A 25,848-nucleotide genomic window follows, 5' to 3' on the forward strand; every position below is an offset into this window, starting at 1 on the left:
TGGTAGAAGAATTTTTCAATTCAGATTATGATTCATTTCACAAGAACTTTTACAACATAGAACAGCTTATATTTCAGTATTGAAATTTAACCTCTTTTGCTTTCAGAGAATGTAAGATACCAGAAGAGGCAAAGGCTTTTTTTAGCCATAAAACAAGGGTTAAACTTTGAAGGGAATTAAAGCTAATTGTAGTTCAGTATTTGGTGCAAAAGAACATCAATATAAAGAACTGCACATGGTATACAAATGGAAAATAACAGGGAAAGTATGCACCTCCATATACACATTTTTTTTAAAAAAGCACAATAATTAGCAGCTATAATTTCTTACACTACATACAGATATTCAATACTATTGACTGCTTATATTTCTGTGCTTCAAAATTAATTTTAGAAAGTTCTTCTTATTTGTGCATTAAAATCTATTAAAAGCACACACTTACATGGCTGTATCTAGTCTTAGCCAAGGAGATAAGCTCTTGGTCTCCAGGAGTGCACATATTCAAACCAATAGGAAGCATCTTTTTAAGTGCAGCCACAATCAAGGATGTTTGTATGGAGTACAAATCCCCTCTACGTTTTGATTTCTTCCTCTCTTGATCTTGTCCTCCAGACTATAAGTTAAAAAAAAAATTAAAAAGGGGGAAAAGAAAAGAAAAAAAGAAAAATTACTATAATTTTCTGATCACACACTTCTCCTATGCTCTTCCCCTTGTGGTCCAAGGAAACTATGTTCCTGATGTAGTACAAATAATTCAAAATTCTACACTAGAGGAAGGCTTGGTCAGGAAATTTTAAGGAATACTTTTGGTGTGTACCAGTGCAGAAAATGCAGTAACAGTAATGTTGTAATAGAAGTCACACACTTTTGTGTGCATTCTTATATATGATTTTGACAATACTTTCTGGATCTTACCTTTCAAATCAGAAACAACCCTAAAATTAAAAGCTTAATCATTCTGAGGGGACACTATTTGTCCAATGTTACAGAGAAAAATTCAGGATGTTTACATTTTTGTAAGAGATTTATAAAAAAATAGTTATCCAGGGTCTGAATGAATAAATATTGCCTGACTTGTCTCATCTGAAAACCAGTATTATTTAAAAGGCTATGATTCAATGTAAAAAAGTGCCAATGAATTAGTGCCTCTGGGAAAGTGCTGCCCTTTGGCTTTGGATAATATTAATACATTTGGGACAAAAAAATTTAAAATTTTGTATCTCTGGATAGCATCAGTAATAGGAAAATAAAACAAAATAGACAGAAGTAAACAGCACAACAGAGTAACATCTGACCTATCTTCTTTGGACAGACATGTACAACATATTTCACATTTCCTTTATGAGACAGAGAACCAAAATCTTTCAAACAGACCCATATATTTAATGAACACACAGTAAACAGCAACAACATCAAACAGCCCAGTTCTGAATTCTGTACCCAGATTAAACTCCTGCTATACTCAAGGGGAGTTTTGCTTTAGATAAGATTTCAGGACTAGGCCTCCAAGTTTGTACAAAATTAGAAATGCTTTCATTTAACCCTGCACATCCTTTTCCTTCTATCAATAAGGATTTACAAACTACTATTCTTATAATAGATTGTGTAGTTCCACATAAGGATACAGCAGAATCCATTGCAATTCATTATTTCCCAATTAATGCCTCACTATTATCACAGTAAGCGCTGGAAGAAAAAAGGCAGCCATATGTCTTCTATTTGGTGATAAAATTTGCCAAATTCTGTCTTCTAGTTGGGGAATCTCTATGTACACAGCTGGTGTAAAGTATTTTGCAAGTGTGAGGGAACATGCAATGGATGTGGCTTCCTTTCTTAAGGAACTAACAATTGCAAGAGAGTACTTTGCCTCAAAGCTTTGCTTTTCAAAGTGCCTTAGAAACAGTGATGCAATGGCTTTAATAATGACATTATTTGTACTCTACGTTGACAGCAGACAAACAAATCCCACAACGTATCACTGTACTCCAGTGGCGTCACTATGCAGCTTAAATAAGGAATAACAAAATATGTAATAGATATATTTTTTAAAAAGAAAAAAAAAAGGAATGGGAGAGATACTGGTTTCTGCATCTTTTACACCAGTGGACATTTTGCACATCCAATTTTAATTATGTTCATGAGATAAATAAGATTGTGAACCTTAAAACTGGAGAATTTTCAAAATATGGAAAGAAGATCCATTCTGCCTTTGCCATAAATACTGCTGTCTGTGAATTCACTTCTCCAGCTGCTAAGTGTGTAAGTAGAGTCACAGACTGAAATCTAAATGACAATGGAATTTTGTCTCTTTCAGTTCTAATATGCGCCTGTGCACACACAATACCTGCATTACATATGTAAAGAGCATTAAATCAGATATATTTTGCCTAAAAGGATCTAAACAGAAGGCATGATACAATTTGGTTGCCTAAAAGCATGTAATAGTCTTCTCTAAAAATTTCAACAGTCAAATGGATATTTCTGAAAAAATCTGTGTACCATAAACCAATTACAGATTATTTAGTAGATTAATAATAACTAAATACACAATGCAAAGGAAGAAATAGTTCATTTACACTTAAAAATCAGCTAAAACTGGTTAAGATTATAGAAATAATAGTTTTTGTATTTCCATCCCTCTTTGAGTTTCGGCTCTTTGAGATTACTATGAGGGCAGTCATTAAATTCTACTCAGTATACCTGCAGAAGTTTGACAATAACAAAGTATGAAATCAGATTATTAGTTTAACAGAGCTTCTCCCTTTTTAACTCACGTCTCCAGTTTAATTGATTAAAAGTTCTTCACAGCATCAAGTGTGCTTCTCAGTACATAGGGTAAAGGGAAAGATGAAAGGATTTATGCTCCATTTTGCTGCTTATTCTACTTCATCCATGAAGAATACACCATAGGTCAGAAAGTACTCATCTATTTTAGAAATTTATATAAAAAAAAAAAGAATATGAATGAAGCAAAGTGACCTATAGTTCATTGGAGGAAAAGAAATCTTCAAATACTTTAAGTACATAAAAGAAATAAGGGTTATTCTAAAGCTTTTCACACCTCACACCTTTAGTAAAGAACATATTACTTTTGGAAAAAGGTAAGATCTGAACTGTATATCTTATTTAAACTTACTGGATTTAATAAAATCTTCTATTCACCTATAGATGGGGTAGAGGTTATAGCACATTTTCCCCAAATAGTCTTCTTGAATATCATAAGGCAAATACATCTCTCTAATGACTCTACTTAGACATTTCTTTTACAATGTCTACTTTACTATTTTAGCAAAAAAACAATAGAATGCAGAAGAACAGCAGAGGCAGAATGTACATCTAAAATAGTTTTAAAAAGGTTTAGACAGTTTCACATTAAGTAATATTTAGGAGTGCCAAAGGGAATTTCATCTGCTCTGGTCAAAGACTGCCACTTTAGCTGGGACAAAATTTCTAGTAGGTGGAACCTGGTGCTTCACTTTGTGACGCCACTGCTATGATCAATGGAAAGAGTGCTTGGAGCCTGATAATCTCTAAATCTAAAACAAAAACACATCATGCACTTTGACCTGTACCTTTACTTGCATGGCCTGTATGAAAGAAAAATAAAGGGGAAAAAAAGCATAAGTAAAAGAGATGAAAGGATGATAATTTTACAAGTTACTTACAAACTTACTCAGCTTTATGAGGACAGCAAAAATATATTAAGCTCATAGCTAAAATAATAGAGTGTGAATGCATAACCAAATGAGATTTTAGTGAAATCAGCTTAATCTTTATTGAATAATTGAACTTCTGAATTTCTGTTGCTCTTTTAACACACACTTCCATTTGTTGCTTGCACATATAAGGACATCCAGTAAGCTAACCTATCAACACACAGTTTACTGCATCTCTTCCCAATTTTGCTAAAAGAAGAAAGGTGTCTGAAACTCTGGATAATCCAGTAATGGAAAACATTCATATTTTTTTAAAAAAACACTTTTTCTACCTCTTCCCCTCCTAAATATATTTGAGAAAAAACATTGATTAGAATCAAATTATCACTGGCAAGGTCTAGCACTTAATTTACAGATCTATTTTCCCATTGAATAGCTAATTACTCTTTTGAAGACAGCCTGAGAGAAAACTTTAGCTTGCATCTCTCAGCAGTACCCATTTTGAGAATATTATAAACTCAGCTGTAACTCTCATACATACAAATTTTCCCATTTATTATATTAATACCATAAATACACTCAAATAAATATGTATTCCACAGCCAACATTATATTATAATTGTGTCAGGAAATCTTAAGAAAATAACAACAAAGCCATAAATAAACTATTACTGAAAAGAATCCTCAACCAGGCATAGGAAAATACTATAGAAAGCTGTTGGTTAAAAACAAGCAGAGAAAAAAATCACACACAAGCCCTCACTTCTGTCATTCTGTCGTAAAAGTAACTTTGTTTTTTTGTGATACATTAATAAGTTTCAAAATGATGTCAGTCTTTTTATAACCTACTCGATTTATATCACATAGTAAGAAAAGCAGATACAAGTAAAGACAAGCAAAGGACTAATATTCAAATAATCTTAGCAGCTTATAATATTTAATACCTTAGACAAGTAGCAAACTTTAAGATTTCAGTGCTGTGAAATATGTAGATGCTGCATAGACATGGCTCAGCAGGTATATACAGGTATATGAATACACTAAAGGTAAGGAAATGTTGATTATATTTAATTTATTGTAGCTGATCATAAAAATAATCCACTCCTGATTTACCTCAGTATATCCAAAGAAAATGTATTCTATGCAATTGAATTACTGTCAAAGAAGAGAGCTAAAATTCGTGCAGAAAACACTAAAATGAAAACTATTGTAAATCTGCAAACAACATGTACTACATGTTACAGATGGGCTCAAAAAACCATGTTGTTTCAGAATACAAACTTGCATTTTATGACTGCCTCTAACTTCTATAATAGGTCTACTCAATCTATTCTTAAGAATGGATTATAAAAATTAATGAGGGCAAGTCAAATAAAACTTCAGGAGGCTATGGAAATGTTTAGCAATGGAGGGTGTATATCCAGCCACACATTCATTTAGATTCCAGAACTGACACAGAAAAATTGCCCACATACATATTACACAATTATTATGTACATATGTATACATTCAGTCTTTTATTCCAATTAACTGAAAAACACAGCAGGACATCATTTCCTCTTAACCAAAAGGCTATTTTATCAAGAAATCTATGAAGGGGTCCAAAATAACAGATTAGTGGAGCTGACTGTGTTTAACTTCTCTATTTGAACACCTCTATCACAAGTCTGGTATTTCAACGTGATCTAAGTTACCAGTCTCTCTCAGACTGAAAGTTCTCTAACTTACCATTCCCCTCCGAGCATTCTGCTGCCATATTTTTAGAAAAAAAAAATTAAATTCTCAGCTGTTAATACATTTATTTGAAAAACTAGCAACAAAGTTAATATAGTCTAATAAAAATACAATGGGTACTTAATGAATTTCTTGATTGTAATCAGGAATCATTTGTTACCATGGATATTAGCTACCAATAAGTAACATGTTACTCCTTTCTACTCTGCTTTCTTTTTTTCTTCTTCCAAATAGCATGTAAGGAAGTAGAAGCTTTTGTACAGGATATACACCTTACACGCTGAGAGAATCCCAGTATTTTTCATCATTTTTGGGAGACCACAAAATGTTCTGTCCTGGCCCCACTGTCAATAGCCAATTTTTATATTCAGTTTTTTGTGCTTGATAAATATTGGATAAGATTGCTTCCACTAGAAATAATGTGAGTAAAGAGGAATAGGTGATAGAGAGGAAAGGGCTAATTATTCAGTAAACTTGCTACTTTTTGAGATAATGTTCCCTAATGTAATGTCCTCTACTGATCAGTGTCTAAGGAGAGAAATAAATATCAAACCTGCAAGAAAACCTGAAATTCACTTACTTAGAGAATTTCTTGTTTCTTTTAACCTATGTAGTCTTAAAAAAACCCCAAAAAACAGATGTAAATCTATAATTTATTGGATGTGCTGAGTTTAGACCACATTTTATATTACGAAATATTAGCAATTTCATGATTAGAAACCATATATATAAAACCAATATAGCCCTTCTAAAAGAAACTTCATATATTTTATCATGGTATTTAAGTCAGCATGAAAAAAATACCTAAATTATCAGCTGTTCTGCAATCATGCCTATCATTACAGTACCATATTAATAAAATATTCACTCATTAACAATACAGTATTTTCTTTCTTCCTTTATTAGCATTAACCATGCACAGTGTCCTGGAATGCCATAAGTTAACATTAATTTGCTTACAAAAAATTATATGCATACAAAAAACTCCAGAATCTCTCTGTACTGTATACCCATTGAATAAAAATGTATTTACATATGCATCTACATCTCTGTTACAAATATATTCATACAATTATTCATACATAGAATATTTGTATACTTAAATACATACAACAGGCATTTGAAAATATAATCTCAAAATAAGATTTGGGTAATAGAGATTTTTGATGTTAAATTAGTGGGATTTTATGAAAATCAGAGCAGTATGAGACCTACCTATTTCTCATTTTGCAGACTTGTCTTTTATTCTTGCCATGCCAGACTGACAAAAATATGACACTAAGACTTCATATTAACCTGTTATCAGTACTGAAGTGGGACACAATTTAGATTAAATATACTCTTTCTAATCTATGGTGTCTAAAAGAAGAAACTACACCTATTTTTGTCTCTTCAGTCTAGTTGTAACGTATAAATGTTAAAATACACATAATAAATATGTGTGCAATGATTGTCATATGATAAAAGTACAGAGCTACATATAATAGTCTGTTATATTGTGCAACTGCTCTTCAAATAGTCTTTATGTGCCCACTATTTATCTTGTTAATAGGCATGATACAAACATTCCAATTCTATCAAACAATTTTGATAAGCTGCACCTTAACAACAAGCAAACAAGTTAGACATTTCCTTATCTCCAAATACAGAACTCTTTATAAAGTTGGATTTGTTTTTCAGTGTCAGTCATAAACTAATGATGAGGAAGCAGATAATACAGTATTTTTGCTTGTAAAAATTCCAATATCAGGGTTTGGCTTAGTCAGGTTTCAAAACTTAAAAAATTCATAGGAAAAAAAATGAAAAAAAGCGTGGGTTTTAAACACATTTGAAAACACATTTTTAAAAATAATTTTAAAATGGAACAGTACATTTTATCTTGTTCTCTATTGTTTGAAAATGGATTTACAGTAGCTAGGTGCAGGCAACCAAAATACAGTGCAATACAAAACTTTAAATTCCACTTCTCTGCTACACCTTCAGAATAGGATTACTCCAAAATCATTATAAATATGAATAAAAGAAAGTGTTTCTTCACTATATTTACCAACACTAATTTGAAATTAGGCTTCATCTGGTTTTAGCTGACTGTTAATTTCCTCAGCTAAGGTAAAAGCAGCCTTTGACAATTACCTTGACAATTTCTCTATTGTACAGGTAACAAGATGAACTTTGAAGCCATCATATCAGCATCATGTCATATTGAAAATTAGCAAAAAATAAATGAATGTGTTAATTGATAGGAGACAAGAAAAATGGTGCACATGTAGCACATTATATGTATAAATACAGAGGTATATGTAAAGACAGCTGTGCTCCATCAGAGCTGACAGAACAATACAGACCGAGTCTAAAAATATGTAATATATAGTATAAAAATGATAAGGCAATGTTTCTTCCCTTGCTTTTATAAAATAGTCCACCTTTTTCTTTCCTAAATGTACAATAACTCATATTTTATAATACAGCCCATATTTCTTATATGTGCAACTTTTTCAAATCAAGACTTATCTTAATCTTGTGTCTTTAAGTATTAGCAGCCATTTAGTAACTCTAAGGTACATAGACTATATTTTGCATATTAGTTGTCACATCTGTCATCAAGAAGCATAACTTTTTTTTTCTAACAGCAGAACAGCTGAGTAGATTTTCAGAGCCTTCTTTCAACATATTAAACATATGGTGTAGATTTACCTGATCCGCAATTCTTTATTAACTTACTTTAGACATCTTGCTCTTGGTGTCTCCTGTTAAAAATGCCAAATTATTGATTTCATTCTGAATCACAAAATTTTGTTCTTCTCTTTTAAAATTCTAAAGAAAAAATAAATCACCAGAGGTTTAACTCATATGCATATACAACAGTTATATTTTAAAAATAGAATGAAATTAAAGGAAAAGAGCACATTTTATCTTACGTGTGATTTACACCACAGGATAAAAACTTCAGCCACCATTCGAAAGAGTTCATCAGAATCCGCATCTGGTTTCTTTAGCCAATTAGCTCTAATTAAAAAAATAAGAGACATTTAAAAGAAGATACTTAAAAGAAGACAGGTTAACATAATGATCCCTATTTAATAAAACAGGTAATATTTTTCTGGTTAATCTAGGAATTTGCATCTGAGCCAAGGGTGTGAATTCATGGTACAGCATTCTTTAAGAATCTTAAATTATTCAGGATTAAGCTTTAAGAATCTTAAAACATGAAGGATCAGATTCTCACCCTAAGATTAAGTGAACTGAACTGTGTTCCTCCTGATTGTCCTATCATAGATTCCAGTATATTTAAGTAACAAATATGAGTTTCATTATTAGATTTTTTTACCTGTTGTTGTCTACATAACGTATCAACATTGGATAGAAGGCATAAAGGTCTCTACAAAGTACAGCAAACTCATCAAGAATGAGTAGCTCAGCTTCTTGGGTGTCATTTTTATTGTCTGCTTTCAGTTGCTCTTCTTCCATCACTATCTTCATAGCTTTTTTCTTCAATTTATCCAGTGTTGGAATAAAGTGAGATCTGAGAAGATCAGGTCTGGCTTTGCTGATGATAGGTTGAGCATAAACTGTACGTGAAAATATAGATAATTCTATTATTTATGCATAACTGGTGTTTTTCATTATATTAACATGAATGCTGAAGTTGTAGAAACAATAAAGTTTATGGGACTTCATAAATTTCTGCAACATAAAATTCTTGATAAAGCTATGAATGTAGCTTTATAAAAACTGTGTATTGAGAGATTAAAAGACTGTGGATTTGGATTATAAGTATTTCAGTTTTATATAAATTAAACTATCATGGTTTTGGGAAGTCACATATCTCTAAGTAAGAACCTTAGCAAAATAAGGATTGAGACACAAAGTCCTCAGAAAAATATTTTTTGTTTTGTTTGGGGGTTTTTGAGTCTTGGACGTTTTTTTTGTATCTAATGTCAGAAAACCACCAGAAGATAGTGTTCTGGAAGAATTCCTTTATTTCTCTGCAACTTCTGTGCCTTAGGCTAGTTAAAATGCAGAGAATGAGTGAGTAATTTAAAGTCAGAGATCAATTTTGTACTAGTAATAAAGTGCAAACTACCCAAGTCAAAAACCCTTGCAAGTACAATATAAGTATGTTATCATCTTATGTAGATGAACAATCAGCACAAAATTGCAGGAAACACTCTCTACAATTAAGCAGCAAACTTCTTACTAAATTTTAATGGAATTCTTGTTATTATTAAGACCTTCCAGCATTTAAAATACCAAAAACACAGTACTAATGGATACTTGTTATTCAAATTTAGCAGGAAATTATCACATTTACATAGAGTTTCTTGAACTATGTTATTGCATATTATATTCTTACACTATATAATATGAATGATAAAATTTGGATATGATAAACTTCTTTAGCAGGATAGATACTGTATCCTATATGATATTTTGAAAAAACTTTCATCGTATTTAATAACTCATACATTTATTCAGGCAAACCAACTAAGTTTGAGCTTGGGTTATTCCTGAGATGATTTCACCATTTACACTTTCTTTCCATTCTGTCCTGATGTTTCATGAACATAATTCATTCTACTATGAAACTCAGGTGTCTTGAAAATCAATGGAATTCACTACTTCAAATTTTATACAGTGCACAGAGCAGAGAAGGAGATTTTCAAAATTTCTTATGGTGAATAGAAAGCTCTCTACTTACAGTAATGCTACAATGCATGCATATAGCTAATAATAAAATACATTTATCTTATTGTTACTTTTCTTTATCTTTCTTGATGGTTTTAGTTATAATTTTTTTATTATATCACTGGGCAATAAGGTAAAGCATAGCAAAGTAATTAAATATTAATAGTACAAATACTGTTAAAAAAATATTTACAGTACCTGCAATTCTTTTCATCCAAGAGGCTTCATCTATTCCCAGATTGTTGTTAATGATTTTTAGAATGTTTCCAAGGACAATGCTCAGATGCTCAGATGTTATCATTGTACAGCAAGGCCCAGCACTTTGAGGAACACTCTCAGACCCTCTTTCCCACCAGTAGGATAAATAGTTGCATAGCATGGGTAAGATCACCTCAATTACATGAGGCATTTCAGTATACCTTGCTCCAGACTCTGCTAAATCATTTATTTCCTTTATTAGCCTATCCAGCTGAGGGATCTCTGGACACATTTCTTCTACTGTATCAGGCATACCTAAAACTGCAAGTAAGGATAGAAAACCAAAATATTAATTAGCAAAATGAAAGAGAACATCTGTGTTTAAACCCTAAACACAAATGGCTCTGATTTTTTTCCTTCACCATCTTGGACAGGCAATAACACTTTGGGGCATGCATGAGTATTTCCTTTAATAAATAGTGCCTTACAGATGATGTGCATACAGCAATAATGTAAATAATAGCTGCTATTAAGCTATGGCTTTACCCTAAGGTGTCCTGCAATTGTCTGGTGAACTACATAAAAGTGCAGAAGAGAAAGCTTATTTTAATATTGGTTATACTCTGGACATTGTATTCATAATTATTCACAATTTTTATGCTGATTTGCCAAAGATTAAATCCATCTTGGGGAAAGGAAAATAAACAATTTAAAATTATAGGAGGGGTTAAAGTGAAACTGTACTTAGTTCGCTATTTGCCAACAAATATGCCAGGAAAGAACTCTAGTTATCATATGCTTGTATTAGAAAATGAAGGATGCTAATTCAGCAATTAACAACTCTTTCTGGATATGGTAATGGTATAGTACTGTTCCTATAAAGCAGACCTGATAGGGAGGAAGGGCTAGCAGAAGCTTTTCCATAACTGCTTTTATACGGAAAAAACATTACGGAGCATAGAAAATCAATCTACCTGTATTTATTTGCATTGTTTGTTTGTTTAAAAGTACAATGATTTTGGCAGGTAGTGACTCTTTCATGGATCAGTGAGGAAAATGCTCAAATATTGTAAGATAATAGTCCATCAAGAGTAATTTGGGAGCAAGCAAAGAAACTCAATGCAGAAGGACTCATGTTCCTTTCAATAGAAACAGAGAATAGGTAAAGCCCATTGTGGTGTTGTGTGTGTAGATGGGGAATGAACTGCTGGAAAGCAGTGTCATGGAAAGGAACCTAGGATCCTGTTTGGCAGCAAGTTTGTTATGAGTCAGCAGCGCCCTGGCAGCCAGGAGGGACAATTCTGTCCTGGGGTGCATCAGGCACAGCAACACAGCAGGACAAGGGAGGGGACTGTCCCCTCTCCTCTGAGCTGGGGCAGCCTCACCTTGAGGTGAAGCCTTACCTACTGTGTGCAGTTTTGGGCATCAGAAGAGTAAAGAGACATTAAACTTTTAAAGAGTACCTAAAGGGGGGCCACAAGGATGGGGAAGGCTCTGAAGGGAAAGCATTATGAGGAGCTTGGTCTAGTCACTTGGGAAGTGGTCACAGCACCAGCCTGACAGAGCTCAAGAAGCATTTGGATACAACCCTCAGGCACACAGTGTGATTGCTGGGGAGTCCTGGGCAGGGCCAGGAGCTGGACTCAATGATCCTTGTGAGTCCCTTCCAGCTCAGGCTATTCTATGATCTGGTCCTGCTCAAGCAAGGATATTCCTAGAGCTCATGACACAGGTTTGTGTCCAGACAGTTCTTGAGTGTCTTCTGTGAGGGAGATTCCACAACCTCTCTGAGCAGTCTGGTCCAATGCACAGTCACCCAAACAGGAAAGTTCTTCTTCATGTTAGGTGAAATTTCCTGTGCATCAGTTTCTGCCTGTTGCCTGCTTTCTTATAGCTTGGCACCACAGAGCAGAACCTGGCTCCATCCTCTTGACACCCTCCCTTTAAATATTTTGTATACATTGATGAGGTCCCCTCTCATCCTCTCTTCCTGAGGCTAAACAGGCTCAGCTCCCTCAGCCTTTCCTTGTAAAAGGGATGCTCCAGTCCCCTCATGATCTTTGCTGCCCTTCACTGGATCCCCTGCAGGAGCTCCCTGTCTCTCTTGTCCTGAGGAGCCCAGAACTGGGGACAGCATTCACTAGGGTCGGTCAGGCCTCGCCAAGGCTGAGCAGAGGGGCAGGATCCCCTCCCCTGACCTGCTGGCCATGCTCTTCCTAGTGCAGGTCACAGTGGCCTTCTTGGCCACAAGGACACACTGCTGGCTCAGGGACACTTTGTTGTCCACCTCTACCCCCAGACGTTTCTCCACAGAGCTGCTTTCCATCAGGTCAGCTCCCAGCCTGGACTGGTCTGTGGGTTATTCTTCTGCAGGTTCAGGACCCTACATTTGCCTTTGTTGAATTTCAGGTAGTTCTTCTCTGCCCATGTGTCCAACTTGTTGAGGTCTCTTTTTCATCAAGTTTTCATGGAATAATCATATTCTGCTGGGAGTTCCCTATACCAAGCTGCTTTGGATCAGTGGTTAGACAACAAAACTATGGAAATTATTTTCCTGATCACTTAAATCAGATATTATACCTCTTGCATTTTGCTACATGAACACAACTTTATTTTGCCAAAAATTTTTGTAATGTAGATATGTAGACCTTCAATTAAGCTTAAAATATTACAGTATGCATGTTTAGAAAAGTATTTAAACATTATGTTCAGAAAAATATCAAAAAATACTAGGAGAAAGAGAACATTGTTGACACAGTTTCAACAAAAACAGCAAGATGGAAAACAATGAAACATCAGTAGCAGGAGCTCTCTGCTGAGGCATACATTCAGGACTTTTTCATTATACAGCTTCTATTATTTAGTTGCAGTGGAGTGAACAGGTTTTTTTTGGGTTGATTTTTTTTTTTTTGAGGAACAGTACTTACTTGCTCTTTCTCTTGCACTTTTTGTGTTGAAAACAGACAGTGGATTGTAATGGTTGAGGGAAGGTTCAAGGAATGCTACTGGAATGGCTGCCGCAAGAGATGCTAAACACTCACCAAGTGCGGGACGCTGCCTGTATATGAGAGACACTAAAAGTCATCTGAGAGGAAGAGAGTTTCACTAGGCTTTCAGTGACTAGCATACATGATAGAAATAAGTATTAGTATTTATATTTGATTTTAAAAATCTTTTTTAAATATTAGGAACTACCCGACAACTAAGAAAAAATTGATTTCTCACATGAAAAGAACTACCAGAGATCACAGTGGTGCAAGAAAAACAATTTTAAACTCCCCATCTCCTCCAATATTCTGGTTCTGATCAGGACAGGGTTAATTTTTGGCATGGACAGGACCCAGAGGTTATTCTATGCCACCTCATGTCATTGCCAAGGACCGGGTTCTTTAGGGGTCTGACATTGTCAGGGGTCCTGTGTGGTGGCGAGCAATTGCATGAATTTCTTGCCTCTTTCTTGTACACCAATGTTAGGATTGTTGCTCTTACTGTTCATTACCTTATTTTGTTGCTGTTTCCAGGAAATTGCTCTTATCTCAACCCATGATACTTACCTTTAGTGTCTTCAGTTCTTCCCTCCATCCACCACAGTGACAGAGGAGGAGGGACTGAGCAAGTGGCACATAGTTTGGAGTGTTTCTGTGGGAAATACTTAGGGAATACTATTTTGAAACCAACACCCTTATTTGGCACTCAGTGTAGGACAGGAAAGGGTGAGATAACAACAGATATGACCAGAGTGGTAGAAAGCAAAAGTGATCTAAGCATTTGTTGTATTGGGTCCAGAGCCACTGGTCACAATGTTGCTTGGTCTGTTCACGTGGTTGTGGTACCTAACCCTGTATACATTCTCATATATGCAATATGTGTTCCTCATGGTGATTTTTCAGAGCAGGGAGAGGGATCAGGATTGCTTTGTTGCTGCACTGTGTAATTTCAGCTTATGACATGATAACAAGGACAGTGAAGGCCATCTGGGATGTGTATTCATTTTTGTTCTTCTGCCCTTACCTTGAGGACTACCTCAGGGAGTGAAGTAGATAGAACTGATAATTGTACCCAGCCTGTGGGAAGAGGAGGGTGAATATTTTGCCCAGCTTTTCACCCCTTTGTCCTCCTTCAAGCCTGTTACCACTGCTTTTGAGGACTTTGAACTTCCCTTGGATGTTAAGGAAATATCCAAGGTCTTGACCAATACTTGGTCTGCTGGGTCCCCTCACTCTGGTCTGCACCATGAAGTTTCAAAAGATTTTTAAGGGATTATTTCAGAGATCTGCCCCAAGGTTGGATAGTCACAAGTGGTATGGAAGGTGGAAGAAAATGAGCTGACCTTTGAAGGATGATTCTGCTCCAATGGTTTTTAAGTTCACCCCAGAGCAACTACAGTGCTTAATAAAGTGGCAGAATATTTGAAGGAAAACTGCTATGGCAGTTTCAGGGAAGTGCAAAGTTATGCAACATGCTGGGCTCTAGCTACTATTTTTGGACACTGCTTGGTACTAGATAGCACCCTCAGGGGGAGGAGGAAAGGAATGCTTTGTGGCCACTCAAACTGCAGCTGAACCAGAGGAACAACCTGTGCCAGTAGCAGTAACCCTACACAGAAGAAAAAATACAAGACAGACAAAATCAGTTTGCTTACGAAGGGAGGAAGAGGAAATAGGGCCCTCACAAGGAGGAGGACTCAGGGTGAGAAATAATCACCTGCTCCCTATCCCTGGGTGAGCTGTGAGATGTGTGAATAGATTTCATCCACCAGTCAGGTGAGCCCCTCGTGCTCTGACTGCTCCAATGCTGAGATACTGTGACCCACAATATGAAATTGGATGGTAGTGAAGCTGAGCATCTGGGATCTGGGATCCCTATCCTGGGATGTGGGTATTGCAAAAGGGACTGGGGAAACCCTTGGCAAGTGTGAGGGAAAGGTATCTTTTCAAGGATCGTCTATTAGTGCATCAAGACAAGTGAAACACCATGAAGAAAGGTATCAAGTTACTAGAGCATTAGGGCTCAAAGTAATCAAGAGCTACAGCTTTTGCATCCAGTTCTCAACATTTATGAATCATGGAGACTTTTAGAGAATAAATGTTCACAGAAAAATCAAAAACAACTCCAATATTCTAAAGAAGCAAAACAGTCTTTGTACAAAGGATGAAACATTTGACAATTGAAGTTTGTCTTAACAGGGTAGCTGCAGCAATTGGATTAAGAATTAGTTCTAAGCCCCTGCAGCTAGCAGAACTATTTCAGCCATAAAAAGAGATATTTATCTATGAAAAGTGCACTATGACTCATTCTGCAATGAAAGATTAAACTTCTTAATGTCCCTGCCAAAATTCAGTAGGAGAAAAATGTGCAATTTGATCCTGAAACTGAACATTGCTTAATTTGAATAACTGTTCAAGTCAGCTCAATCACTCACTTCAAAGTTTTCTGAAACATTGAGCATTGTGTTTGAAATCCTACTTCCCACCTAGACACTGATGTCTGCCTAAAATTGTAATTTAGAATTCTCAGAATAGTAAAAACAAACTAAATGAAATCCGCAGTTGAGAACCTCTCACACAGCCTTAGGAGAATAATTAGTTTCCTTGGATATATCAAATCTGATCACTTTTCCATTCTAAGACAACAATTGCTGCAGGCAAAGGTGATGACGCTAGTTTCAGGAGGTTTAAGGAAAATGTCCAGTGCTTACAGATTTTGCCAATCAAGTGGAGGCTTGTGCTCTGAGCTTTTCTTATTGAAAGGTAGTTCAAACACAATCATGTTTCGTTTTCTGTGAGGAAACTCTGACTACTAGCTAGAGTAAGTAAGGCACTTCGTATTTTTCCTATCAGATCTATGTAAAGGAGTATTTAGGATTTTGAAGCCCAGAAAGAGAAGAAAAAGAAGAACATAGCTTTGTGATTAGAGATGGATGCATAAATGCCTGAATGAGAACATACAGCTTGTGCACACGTGCATGCATGCAGAGTGGGAGGAAAGATCTGTCCACCAAACATCTCTTGAATTTTGAATTAAAGAATTCTAACTAAACTCTGTAAGGAAGGGATTGGAGATCAGCATTCCTCACACTAGGCAAAGCCTATTCCAACCAGACTACAGGTTTGAATTTCTTCCAGTTTAGTCTCTCTCCCTTTGGATCTTAAGCTTTTCATCATAAGAAAGGCAGCTAAAATCATCTAGCCTAAAACTTTCACAAGTATTAGGACAGACAAGCAATTAGGGTTCTATTTTCTGAACTAACAAATACAGATTTGATCCCCTTCTATCGGAAGAAAGGGCTTGAAACATAGCAGAGCAACTAGATGCTTAAAGGAATTGTAGACCTTAGTCGTTTTTAACTACAAGTAACTAGTGGTTTTCTTTGTAGAGTTAATGGTTGTCAGAGTAGACATCTCTCAGGATTTTATGCTCAGGACAACTCTTTGAGAACCTGGTATAGACTTAGGTGTGAAACAGATGCTTCCTACTTAGTACTCAGCCTACTTATCACAGCAATATGTGGTAGAAAAACTTTGAGAACCTAATGGCAACCCAAAAAAAAATTTAGCTTTTCCTATATGAAAAATAGACTCTATGCAGATACACTGCCATATTTAGAATAAGGTTTTTACTTCTGCTGAGTGTTTTTCCCCCTGTGGAATTAAATGCTGAAGTATTGCAACTATTTTCAAGGGAAAAGTGTCTTTGAAACATCTCTCACTCTTTCAAATTCACCTTTCATCCAAACTGCTTTATTACCTAAGTGACACCTAAAGAAAATTATGCATGCTGAGTTTTACACTTAATACCTTTCAACATAGATGTTCTTTCCAGTCCCAAGAGAATAGAGGCTACAAAGAATTCTGTAACATGAGACTTGTACATCACCCACTAGAGGAAAATGAAAATGCATATTAGTATTTATTGAGCTAAGGATTACTTTTCAAATATCAAATATCTGTTTATGCAATACCTTAAATAATATCTAAAACTTTTAGCACATATATCACTGAACATTCTGACTGTCCATATTCCACATGGTATTTACTTTCAATGTCTCTAATTCCTGGTCTATCACCTACATTCATTCATTCACTCCAAAGCCTACCAGATCATTAGATATTCCAAGAGGACAGCAGACACTTGCTAGTAAGATATTCCAAGTTATCACACTTGCAGAGTACAATTTTAAGCTAAATGGCATCTCTCTGTGTGTGTGTCTAACCCTTAAGTACATAATCTAAAGCTTCACCACATTTTTAAAGAAATTATTTTCATGGTTATCCATCTTTTAATTATGACCTAAATATATACAAAATTTTGGAACATAATTACAGACATTAGAAGCATTAGAATGCAATAAAATCATTCAGCATATTGCTGAATCTCAAGGAGTCATTTCAGTATTTTTAGACTAACTGATGCTAAAACCAGGGAAAATTTGAATTCAAAGACCTACAGTGGTTTTCCCATGTAAGGGAAAATCCACAGGGAACTTACAGTGAGTTGTCTCCTTTAATATAATGAAACACTAATTTTGTATAGAAAACTAGTCTCACACATACATTTGTTAAGAGAGTACTTAAAGGGATATTTTAATTTCCCTCTCAATGTTTGAAGAAATATTGTACATAATCAAGATTATTGAGTATTATTTTTGAACATGTACTAGAAATAAGGTACTATGTTGCTAATTTCAGAATTAATTCTGGAAATGTACATGTTACTGAAAACAGAATTTTGTCCTCTGAATCCATGCAGTCATTTCTAAAAATCATTTCTAGCATTATCACACAATGAAATTAAAAATTAAAATTAAATACTTACAAAGTAAATCTACTCCAAAGTGATATTGTGAAATATGTTCAAAAATTGATGTTAAAATTGGTAATAATGCTACTGTAGTATAATTGATATTCTGTGAAACACCCTTGATTTGTGTTCGCGAATGAGTAAATTTTCCCAGTTTAAGATTTTCGGAAGTTTTTTCCAAGTCTTCAGCTGCATTTTCAAAAAAGGCACGCAATCCTGCTTTAACAAGCTCAGATCCTGATTTCATAACAGTTCTGAAAAAAAAAAAAAGACAGAAAAAATATCAAATTTGCCTTGATATTTTAGTTGTATAGAGATCCATGTACATGTCAGTCACATTCTGTCCGTTGTTGAAGATACCCACACATATCAAGGAATTTCACATTATGAACAGAAAAGGGCACTTACATCTGAATAGCAGCATGGGCAACAATTTTCTTTCAGTATTTAATACAAAATAATAAAAACAAAGACCTTGATTCCATGGTCTTGGCTTTCCAAGTTTTTGTGGTCTGCATTTGAATAAGAGAATGCCTTCTCAGTAAATGTCAAAAGTCATGCAAAAGCTTCTCTATGAAGTATGCTCAAAAACACCAGACTCTTAATCCATATAGTTTTATGGGAGCCACAGTAACTAGATGTGTAAGTCAGGCTACTTCAAAGCCCCTAAATCTAGAAAATGCAACTGCAATACCAGAATCACAGTCCTGTTCCTTGACATTTTGCATGTTTCTCTGACACCTTAATGAAGATGCCAGTGCTGTTCACAAGAAGTTCACAGTAAGTTCATTATCAGGTTGCTGTGTGACTTTACCAGGCCAAAAAACAGCTCAAATTCGAAAATTGGTCTTGCCTCTGTTTTAATCTACACAATCACCTCAATGATAAGCAGTAGAAGATAGCAAATATAATTATGTTCATCTATGAATATACTCTGCATACTTCTAATGACAAATTTTACACTATGCACTAAACTTTCTTAATATCTGCAGGTATCACTACTTTCAGGTCCAATGGTCATGCCATTTACACCTCCCCATAAAGTCTTCAAATGAATGTGGAAAGATTCACAAGTGTTTTCATTGTTTGAATGACAGACATTGAGCAGAAAAATGTATGTGAAACACTTCAGACAAAATTTGCTACCATGGAGGGCAATATCTGAATTGCTGATGCTCTTAAGATCATTGATTACAAATAAAGATTACAAAAATACAGAAGCAATCCAATTGTTTCTGAAAAGCTCTGTGAAACCTTAGTAGATTGCAGCTGGTACAAAAGTTGCAAACTTACCGTGTGTCGAGAGACTGAGCTAAGATGTGCAGGCAGTTCACCATTGTAGCAGAATCACTTCCTGGTGAGAAAGAGATACTATGAGAGCACAACAGCACAGGAAACATTGCATCCTGTAATGATCCAAAATGTCCTTACTGGAGATGCACAGTTTAAACAAGGTATTACCCAAGTCTCCCACCTTAGGTCACTGAAGATGGTCTTAAGTCTGGTTCTAGAAATATTAATTTTTTCAAGTCAATTCCCATATAAGAAATAAACAGAATAACTAATGCCTACTTAGGGCACATTTTCACCACTACCTTTGCAACATTCTGGACTCTGTATCTTGTAGCACTTATATTTAATTTTTTTTTAACCAATATCTCTGTAGGAGGTGTATTATTTTTCATAAAATACCCTTTTATCTATTGAGAAATTAGTCTATTGAATTCAACAGTTGGATAACAGAAATCAAAAGAATCAGTGTAAGATTACTTTTGAAAAGTTAAAAGTAACTACAAAGCACCGATTTTTTTTTTTTTCATGAAGCCTGAGATAAGACAATGTGCTATTTCTTCCTGCTTCAACACTTTATGTTTTTTATTGTTAGCTTCAGAACCCTCACTAATTTCACTAGAAGGTTATGAAGCATTTAATTGAATTTTGGGTAGAGTTGTGAAAATTTTCAGATAAGAGAGAAACAATGATTATGTATTCTTTAATTTTTTATCAAGCTCTTTCTTAACTACTTACCAAAAAGTGAAATCCTATGTCTAACAAGAGCAGCTAGTTTGCAGAACAGGCTAAAGTAGAGAAGAACAGAGAGAGCAAAACAAGACAAAGATGAAAGATTTATTTAAAATAGAAGGTAAAGAATAGTAGGAATATGAAAAAGAAAACACACCATAGCTCCTGAAAAGTGTACTTTGAGTGATACATGATGATAACGTTTAACTGCTTTAAGCAGAGTAACATTTTGAAGCTCCTGAGATCTTTAATTTTCTATACTTCACCACTTCAGAGGTCTCTTGAAATCTAAAACTTTCTTTTGACAGTGGTTTTCAACAATTGCATACTATTTGGCTGAGTCATTCTTAATGGCTATTATTTCAGAACAAAAAAAAAATTTGTAAGGACAAGAAATAATGAGAAATATTTTAGTATTTTACTTGGCATTGTGCAGGAAATGATTGTTAGAAATCTTCATATTATTTAAAATAAGTTGCAAGGATGTCCTTTGTAAATCAATCAATCAATCAATCTGTGTTTACACTCTGATGATGATAATATGAATCCTAAATATATACACACTAGAAGAGCTTCTGGCAAGTATATCAGATACTTGCATATCCAACCTACCTGTCAAAATGGTAAGATAATTAAGAGAATACAGCACCAACACCCTAAAGATTAAAGGGGTTACTTTAACAAAGACATTTATGCCCAGACTTGCATATCATTTGGACCATACTTTACCAATGGAATTAGGGCATAACAAAATGAAGCATATACCTTAAGACTTGGTATGGTCTCATACTAACCACAGATTTTTATTGTTATCTTCACAATGGTAAGGAGATACTACACCTCCTATAAGATGAAATTGGCAGATAGTCACTTGTTTCAGTGAAGGATGCACAAAGAATTACAAGGTATTTCAGCAATTATACTAGCAGGTACATGTACTAGACACCTAACTTCTTCATGTGTCTTTGTAAAGCCATTTTTGTAGCTCTAGAGTGCATCCTTCTACCTTCTTTAAGACCTGATTGACTTTAGAGAAGTAACAGGAGTACTCAGAGAGGAAGCATGAAATTGAAATGAAATTAAGAGACACTTCCATCCTCCTGGGCCTGAGCTGCCTTTCCCAGCTCCTGGAGAACTACCTTGCAGGTTTGTAAATATCTGAGAGCTGAGTAAAGCAGAATCTTGGGCACTTAACCACTCTTACACACAACTGCTCTATAAGGACTTCCACTCACAAAGAAGATGGAAATAGAGGGAAACAATAATTTAAAGAAATGCAAAAATTTATTGAGAGATAAACTGGAGAGGAAGCTGAGTCCTAGGCCTGATCATATGCAGTAACACATGACCTTTACTTTCAAATTTTACATCTACTTTCCACTGGAAAAAACAATTAACTGGTCAATGCAGTGAAGGAAAGTCAAAGAAATCTGAGAAACTGACAACTAAACTAAAAAAGCATGAGAGCAAAACAGTTTGAAATCCTACGATACAAAATTTCCAAAAGAAAGTAAGTGGCAGCACACCTCAAGGAGATGGAAAAAAACCTGGCAAATTATTAAAACAATAATGAAAACATAATTTTAAAACAAGTAAATGTTATTTAATATTATTTTCACATTTTAATCACAAGAAAGAGAATTCCTATTTTCATATAGGCAGCACATTCTAAATTAAAAGGCATTTATTTTTAACAGAATGTTCTAGAATAACTTTGTGTCAACTGGCTCATTCCATCCTAACCGTAAAAACATGCAAAAACTATTAAATTCCAGTAATACTTGTGCAGGGGCAGAAGTAATTTTGTATAGAATCCATATTTCCCCCTAAAATGTTACCTTGTGGTATTTTTAACATTTTTTTGGTAGCTGAAAATTTAAATAAGTGTGAGACCATTTAAATGAACCAACCACAGAAAGAGCTTTAACCAGAAACTGCTACCCACAATGAAACAGAACCCCATAAGAAACTAAGTAATTCCATTGCTCACAGAATAGTTTACTAGTATTTTGATGCTATAATCTACAATTACATATTGTAAAATAAAGTTATTATATATAATTAACTATTTAATTATGTGTATATAAATATAAATAATTTAAATATATAACATAAAGAATACAAAGATGAGGAATTATATTCACTCACTGCCACTCTCATGTAGAATAAAATATTCACTTGCCAGGTGAGGAAAATAAGCTTCTGAACTATCTGTCTTTCTCTACAACCTAAGAAGAGACCTTTAGTTATCTACAATTAATAACTTTTTTTTTGTACTTACCTTGCTACCATTTCCTTTTCCTTATTTGATGCATATCCACTGCTACTGAGGGTTTTTGATGGAGAAGACAGGAAGTAGAGGCAGTGATTTGTAAAGTATTGATCAACTAATGGTAAAAGAACCTAAGAAATATAGACACAAAATGTATTTTTTTCAGAGCACAATGGTAAATTGTCTCTGCTTGGTCAAAGTTCATAAAAATAATTTTAGTTCTGTAATTTCAAACACAAGCTCATGTAAATTACAAACAGAAGTCTTAACATTTTATTCAAAATTACATAAATAATAAACAGACTTCCATAGAGATATCTGTTTTGGATCTAATACTGCAGAGGAGTATTTCTTTCTCTAATTAGACGATATGCACTTCAGTGATATCTTGTGGTAAAATAATTAGATTAAATTTATATATTCTAGAAGAGTATTTAATATAATGTAATAAATAATCTGCCTTTTAAATTTTATGTTCCTTCTCATACAGAAAGAGATATATTGAAGTATTTTGAATCCAGCAAATTTACTGAGATATTTCTGAAGACATGTCAAAAATATTTGATAATAGTTTGATTAGTTATCATAAATAAATGGAAAAGATATATTTCTATTATGTGAAAAGCAGTCTAACATCAAAAATTTACATATTCTCTATAGCGGAACATATATGAACATGAAATAATCACTCACTTTAGCAAAGAATTTTATTTCTTGGTCATGTGGAGATTTTTCAGTTTTTCCACTGGTTACAATGGCTTCTGCAAGAATACAATCAAGGTAGACACAAATAAGAAGCTGTCTCATCATAAGTAACACAATATATTTTTCAGATAGACTTGAAAAATCAGTTTTACTCAAAAATAAAACAGCACAAACTGTTTAGCTAGTTCCAAATGTTCAATAATTTAATCTGAAAATTAAAAGACATTATTTAATTTCCTAACATGCAATAAAAATAGTGATCACTTAAAATGTAAGTCCATCAATCAAATAATCAAATTTCAACAATTCTAACTATTTAAAAAATAAAATCTGCAACTTACCCAAATGTGCAATAAACTCTTGAGCAGAATCAACATATTTTAAAATTTTCTTCAGAAACTTAAAGGCAAATCTCTTTTCCATGGATGAAGCATCCAACTCCATGTCATTCAGGCCCCTGTTTTGAAAATTATTAAGAGAAGTAGCATTGATGATGGCAGTAGTACAAATGATGACAGTACTATGAAGCATTTCATGCCTTATTTTTTTATTATGGTAAATTTTCATAAGAAGAAGATAATGAGCATGTTAATTATCAACTATCTAGGAAGAAATAGAGAAAAAATAACTGACTTTAGTAAGAGGTATAATAGTTTATGATTAAAGAATCCAAAATACATGTATTTTAGCATAAGAACTTTAGAGTGCTACCTTATTGCACAAACAAAGCCATCATGCATCTGAACCTAATAAAGTAATGCATTGGTCACTCAATTTCCACTGCTTGCACATTTGTATTCTAAGTGTTTCGGAAGTCAGCAGTTGCATCTTTCCAAAGTCACCCTAAGTATACCCTTCATTTGCTTAATCACTGTTAAACTTTATTTTTTCCTTTAATTTTATGAAGGAACAAAGCCAAAAATCCTACAGCTACTAAATGAAAACCTAAATGTGACAATTATATTATTAAAGTATTTGAAAAATTTTAACAGAATACAATAATTTCTAGGCATGTATTATTTATTCTTTAGGATAAATTCGTAAACATAAATCATGGCTGATCATACAAAATATTAAAGAGCAATAAAAATACATGTGGTTGTCTGGGCCTAGATTGAAAATACTGGATTTGATTTTAAGTACAAATGAAACCTACATGACTGAAATTCTACAATTTAGGATCACACACAAATTAAGGTTGGAAGGAGTAGGTTCAAAGATCAAAATCTCATAAGGACCCTGAAGACTCTATAATATTTGGCCACCCTCACCATGAAAAAATAATGATTAAATATTTTCTTATATTTCTTATATATATATTTATATGACATTTTCCTTGTAACAACTTATTACTTTTGTGGAGTTAGTGTTTGACATCATTTTCTCTATAACCTTGCATGAAATAGTTGAAGACAAACATAGATCCTATTGTAGCTCTCTGTTTTAAAACTGAAAAAAATCCAGCCACTCCTCAGAGCCTCTCCTGGCATGACATTGGCATCCATCCACAGAGCATCTCAGTGGCCTCCCACTTGAGTGACTTTGTTCTCAACGTCTTCCTTAGTGCTGGAGAACCAAAAACGGGACAATATATTCCTGAGAGAATCTCATGATCCATCAACCTGCAGAACACACTTGCTGAGAAGCCTAGTACACAGCTTTCATCATCACAGAGAAATATCCCTGATTCATGTTCAACTTGAACAATTCAAAGAGCTTTTTCTGTACATCTCCTCTCAGGCTTGGCTCCCCTATATTTCTGGGATTACTCCATCCCATGTATAGAATTTTGTAGTTACCTTTGATCAACCTCATAAGATTTCTGTCAGCCCATTTCTCCAGGCTATCAAAGCTCCTTTGAAGGGTAGCCAGACTTTCCAATTTATTGCTAAGGGTTCATTCCACAAATCTGCAAACAATGCTTTCTGTCTTGGCATACAGGACACGAACAGGATTTTTTTTTTTGTTAACTTTTTCAAGTCACTTAATTTTTTACATTTTTAATGTATTCTGTTTTCAAATGTACTTCGTTTAACAAGTCATGAATTCTTTCATCTTCATTTCCTTGAGGTTCTCTTATACTTTTGTTTAGTTTGCAACTTCTTCATAGCCAAAAGACCTCCAATATCAAAAGAACTAAACTCTGATTGAGATTTTCTATTGGTAGATAGCGGGTTACACCCGGGATGTCTAACTGCTTTATCAAGTGAGGAAGTAACTGAGTGACATTAAAAAAAGCTCTGGTTAATCATAAAGGGCTACTTCATCTGCTTCTGTACAGCCTCTTCAAACATTAGCAGATAGGAAGACTCAGCCCTTATCAGTTAAGAGAAAATAACCTGGCCAAAGGACATGCAGAGACTACTGAGGAGCTGACCAGTGCGTCAGAAGTAGGGAAGAAGGAAGGAACTGGTAGTTTGTGGGAAAAGCAAGAAAGGAACAAGAAAAAAGGAAATTTGCTGGACTCACTTCTGTGGTATAAGAAAATGATCCTTTGTACTGAGAGTCCTTACCACTGGTATGGGAGTAAATTAGGGAGGTAAAACGGAATATTAGATTAGCAGTTTAAAAACAGCTATGAAAAAAATCCAAGCAAAAAAAGTAATTCTGGAAGAAGGTTGATGCAGCAGAAATTATAACAATAGCAACAAAAAAAAAAATCTAATAATAAAATATATGCTCTTGATCATGTCAGAACACAGTTAAGAGGAAAGAAATGGTTATAGTCTAGGGGAACCCAGCCAGAGAACTAAGGAAGACATTTCAATCCCATTT

The 25,848-nt window shown here is 34.4% G+C and overlaps 1 protein-coding gene across 7 annotated transcripts in view; it reads right to left on the reverse strand.

The window, feature by feature from the left end:
* The window catches only part of RYR3 (ryanodine receptor 3), a 193,711-nt gene that overhangs the window by 37,482 nt on the left and 130,381 nt on the right, over window positions 1-25,848 (reverse strand). For 3 of the 7 annotated variants that reach the window (XM_077784079.2, XM_077784078.2, XM_085580365.1), the window contains exons 58-71: window positions 23,415-23,530; window positions 23,062-23,129; window positions 22,378-22,499; window positions 20,103-20,152; window positions 19,368-19,428; window positions 18,090-18,328; window positions 17,072-17,153; window positions 13,202-13,332; window positions 10,275-10,595; window positions 8,719-8,959; window positions 8,309-8,396; window positions 8,112-8,204; window positions 3,573-3,587; window positions 443-613 (exon numbers count right to left, since the gene is read on the reverse strand). In XM_077784079.2, coding sequence (XP_077640205.2) covers window positions 443-613; window positions 3,573-3,587; window positions 8,112-8,204; window positions 8,309-8,396; window positions 8,719-8,959; window positions 10,275-10,595; window positions 13,202-13,332; window positions 17,072-17,153; window positions 18,090-18,328; window positions 19,368-19,428; window positions 20,103-20,152; window positions 22,378-22,499; window positions 23,062-23,129; window positions 23,415-23,530 — 1,798 coding nt within the window. Of the gene's footprint in view, window positions 1-442; window positions 614-3,572; window positions 3,588-5,384; window positions 5,406-8,111; window positions 8,205-8,308; window positions 8,397-8,718; window positions 8,960-10,274; window positions 10,596-13,201; window positions 13,333-17,071; window positions 17,154-18,089; window positions 18,329-19,367; window positions 19,429-20,102; window positions 20,153-22,377; window positions 22,500-23,061; window positions 23,130-23,414; window positions 23,531-25,848 lie in introns of all 7 variants that reach the window. The other 4 variants (XM_085580369.1, XM_085580366.1, XM_085580368.1 and 1 more) reach the window with 2 other exon arrangements.

Source organism: Lonchura striata, chromosome 5, assembly GCF_050655825.1.
Source record: "Lonchura striata isolate lonStrDom1 chromosome 5, ASM5065582v1, whole genome shotgun sequence".
Taxonomy (NCBI): domain Eukaryota; kingdom Metazoa; phylum Chordata; class Aves; order Passeriformes; family Estrildidae; genus Lonchura; species Lonchura striata.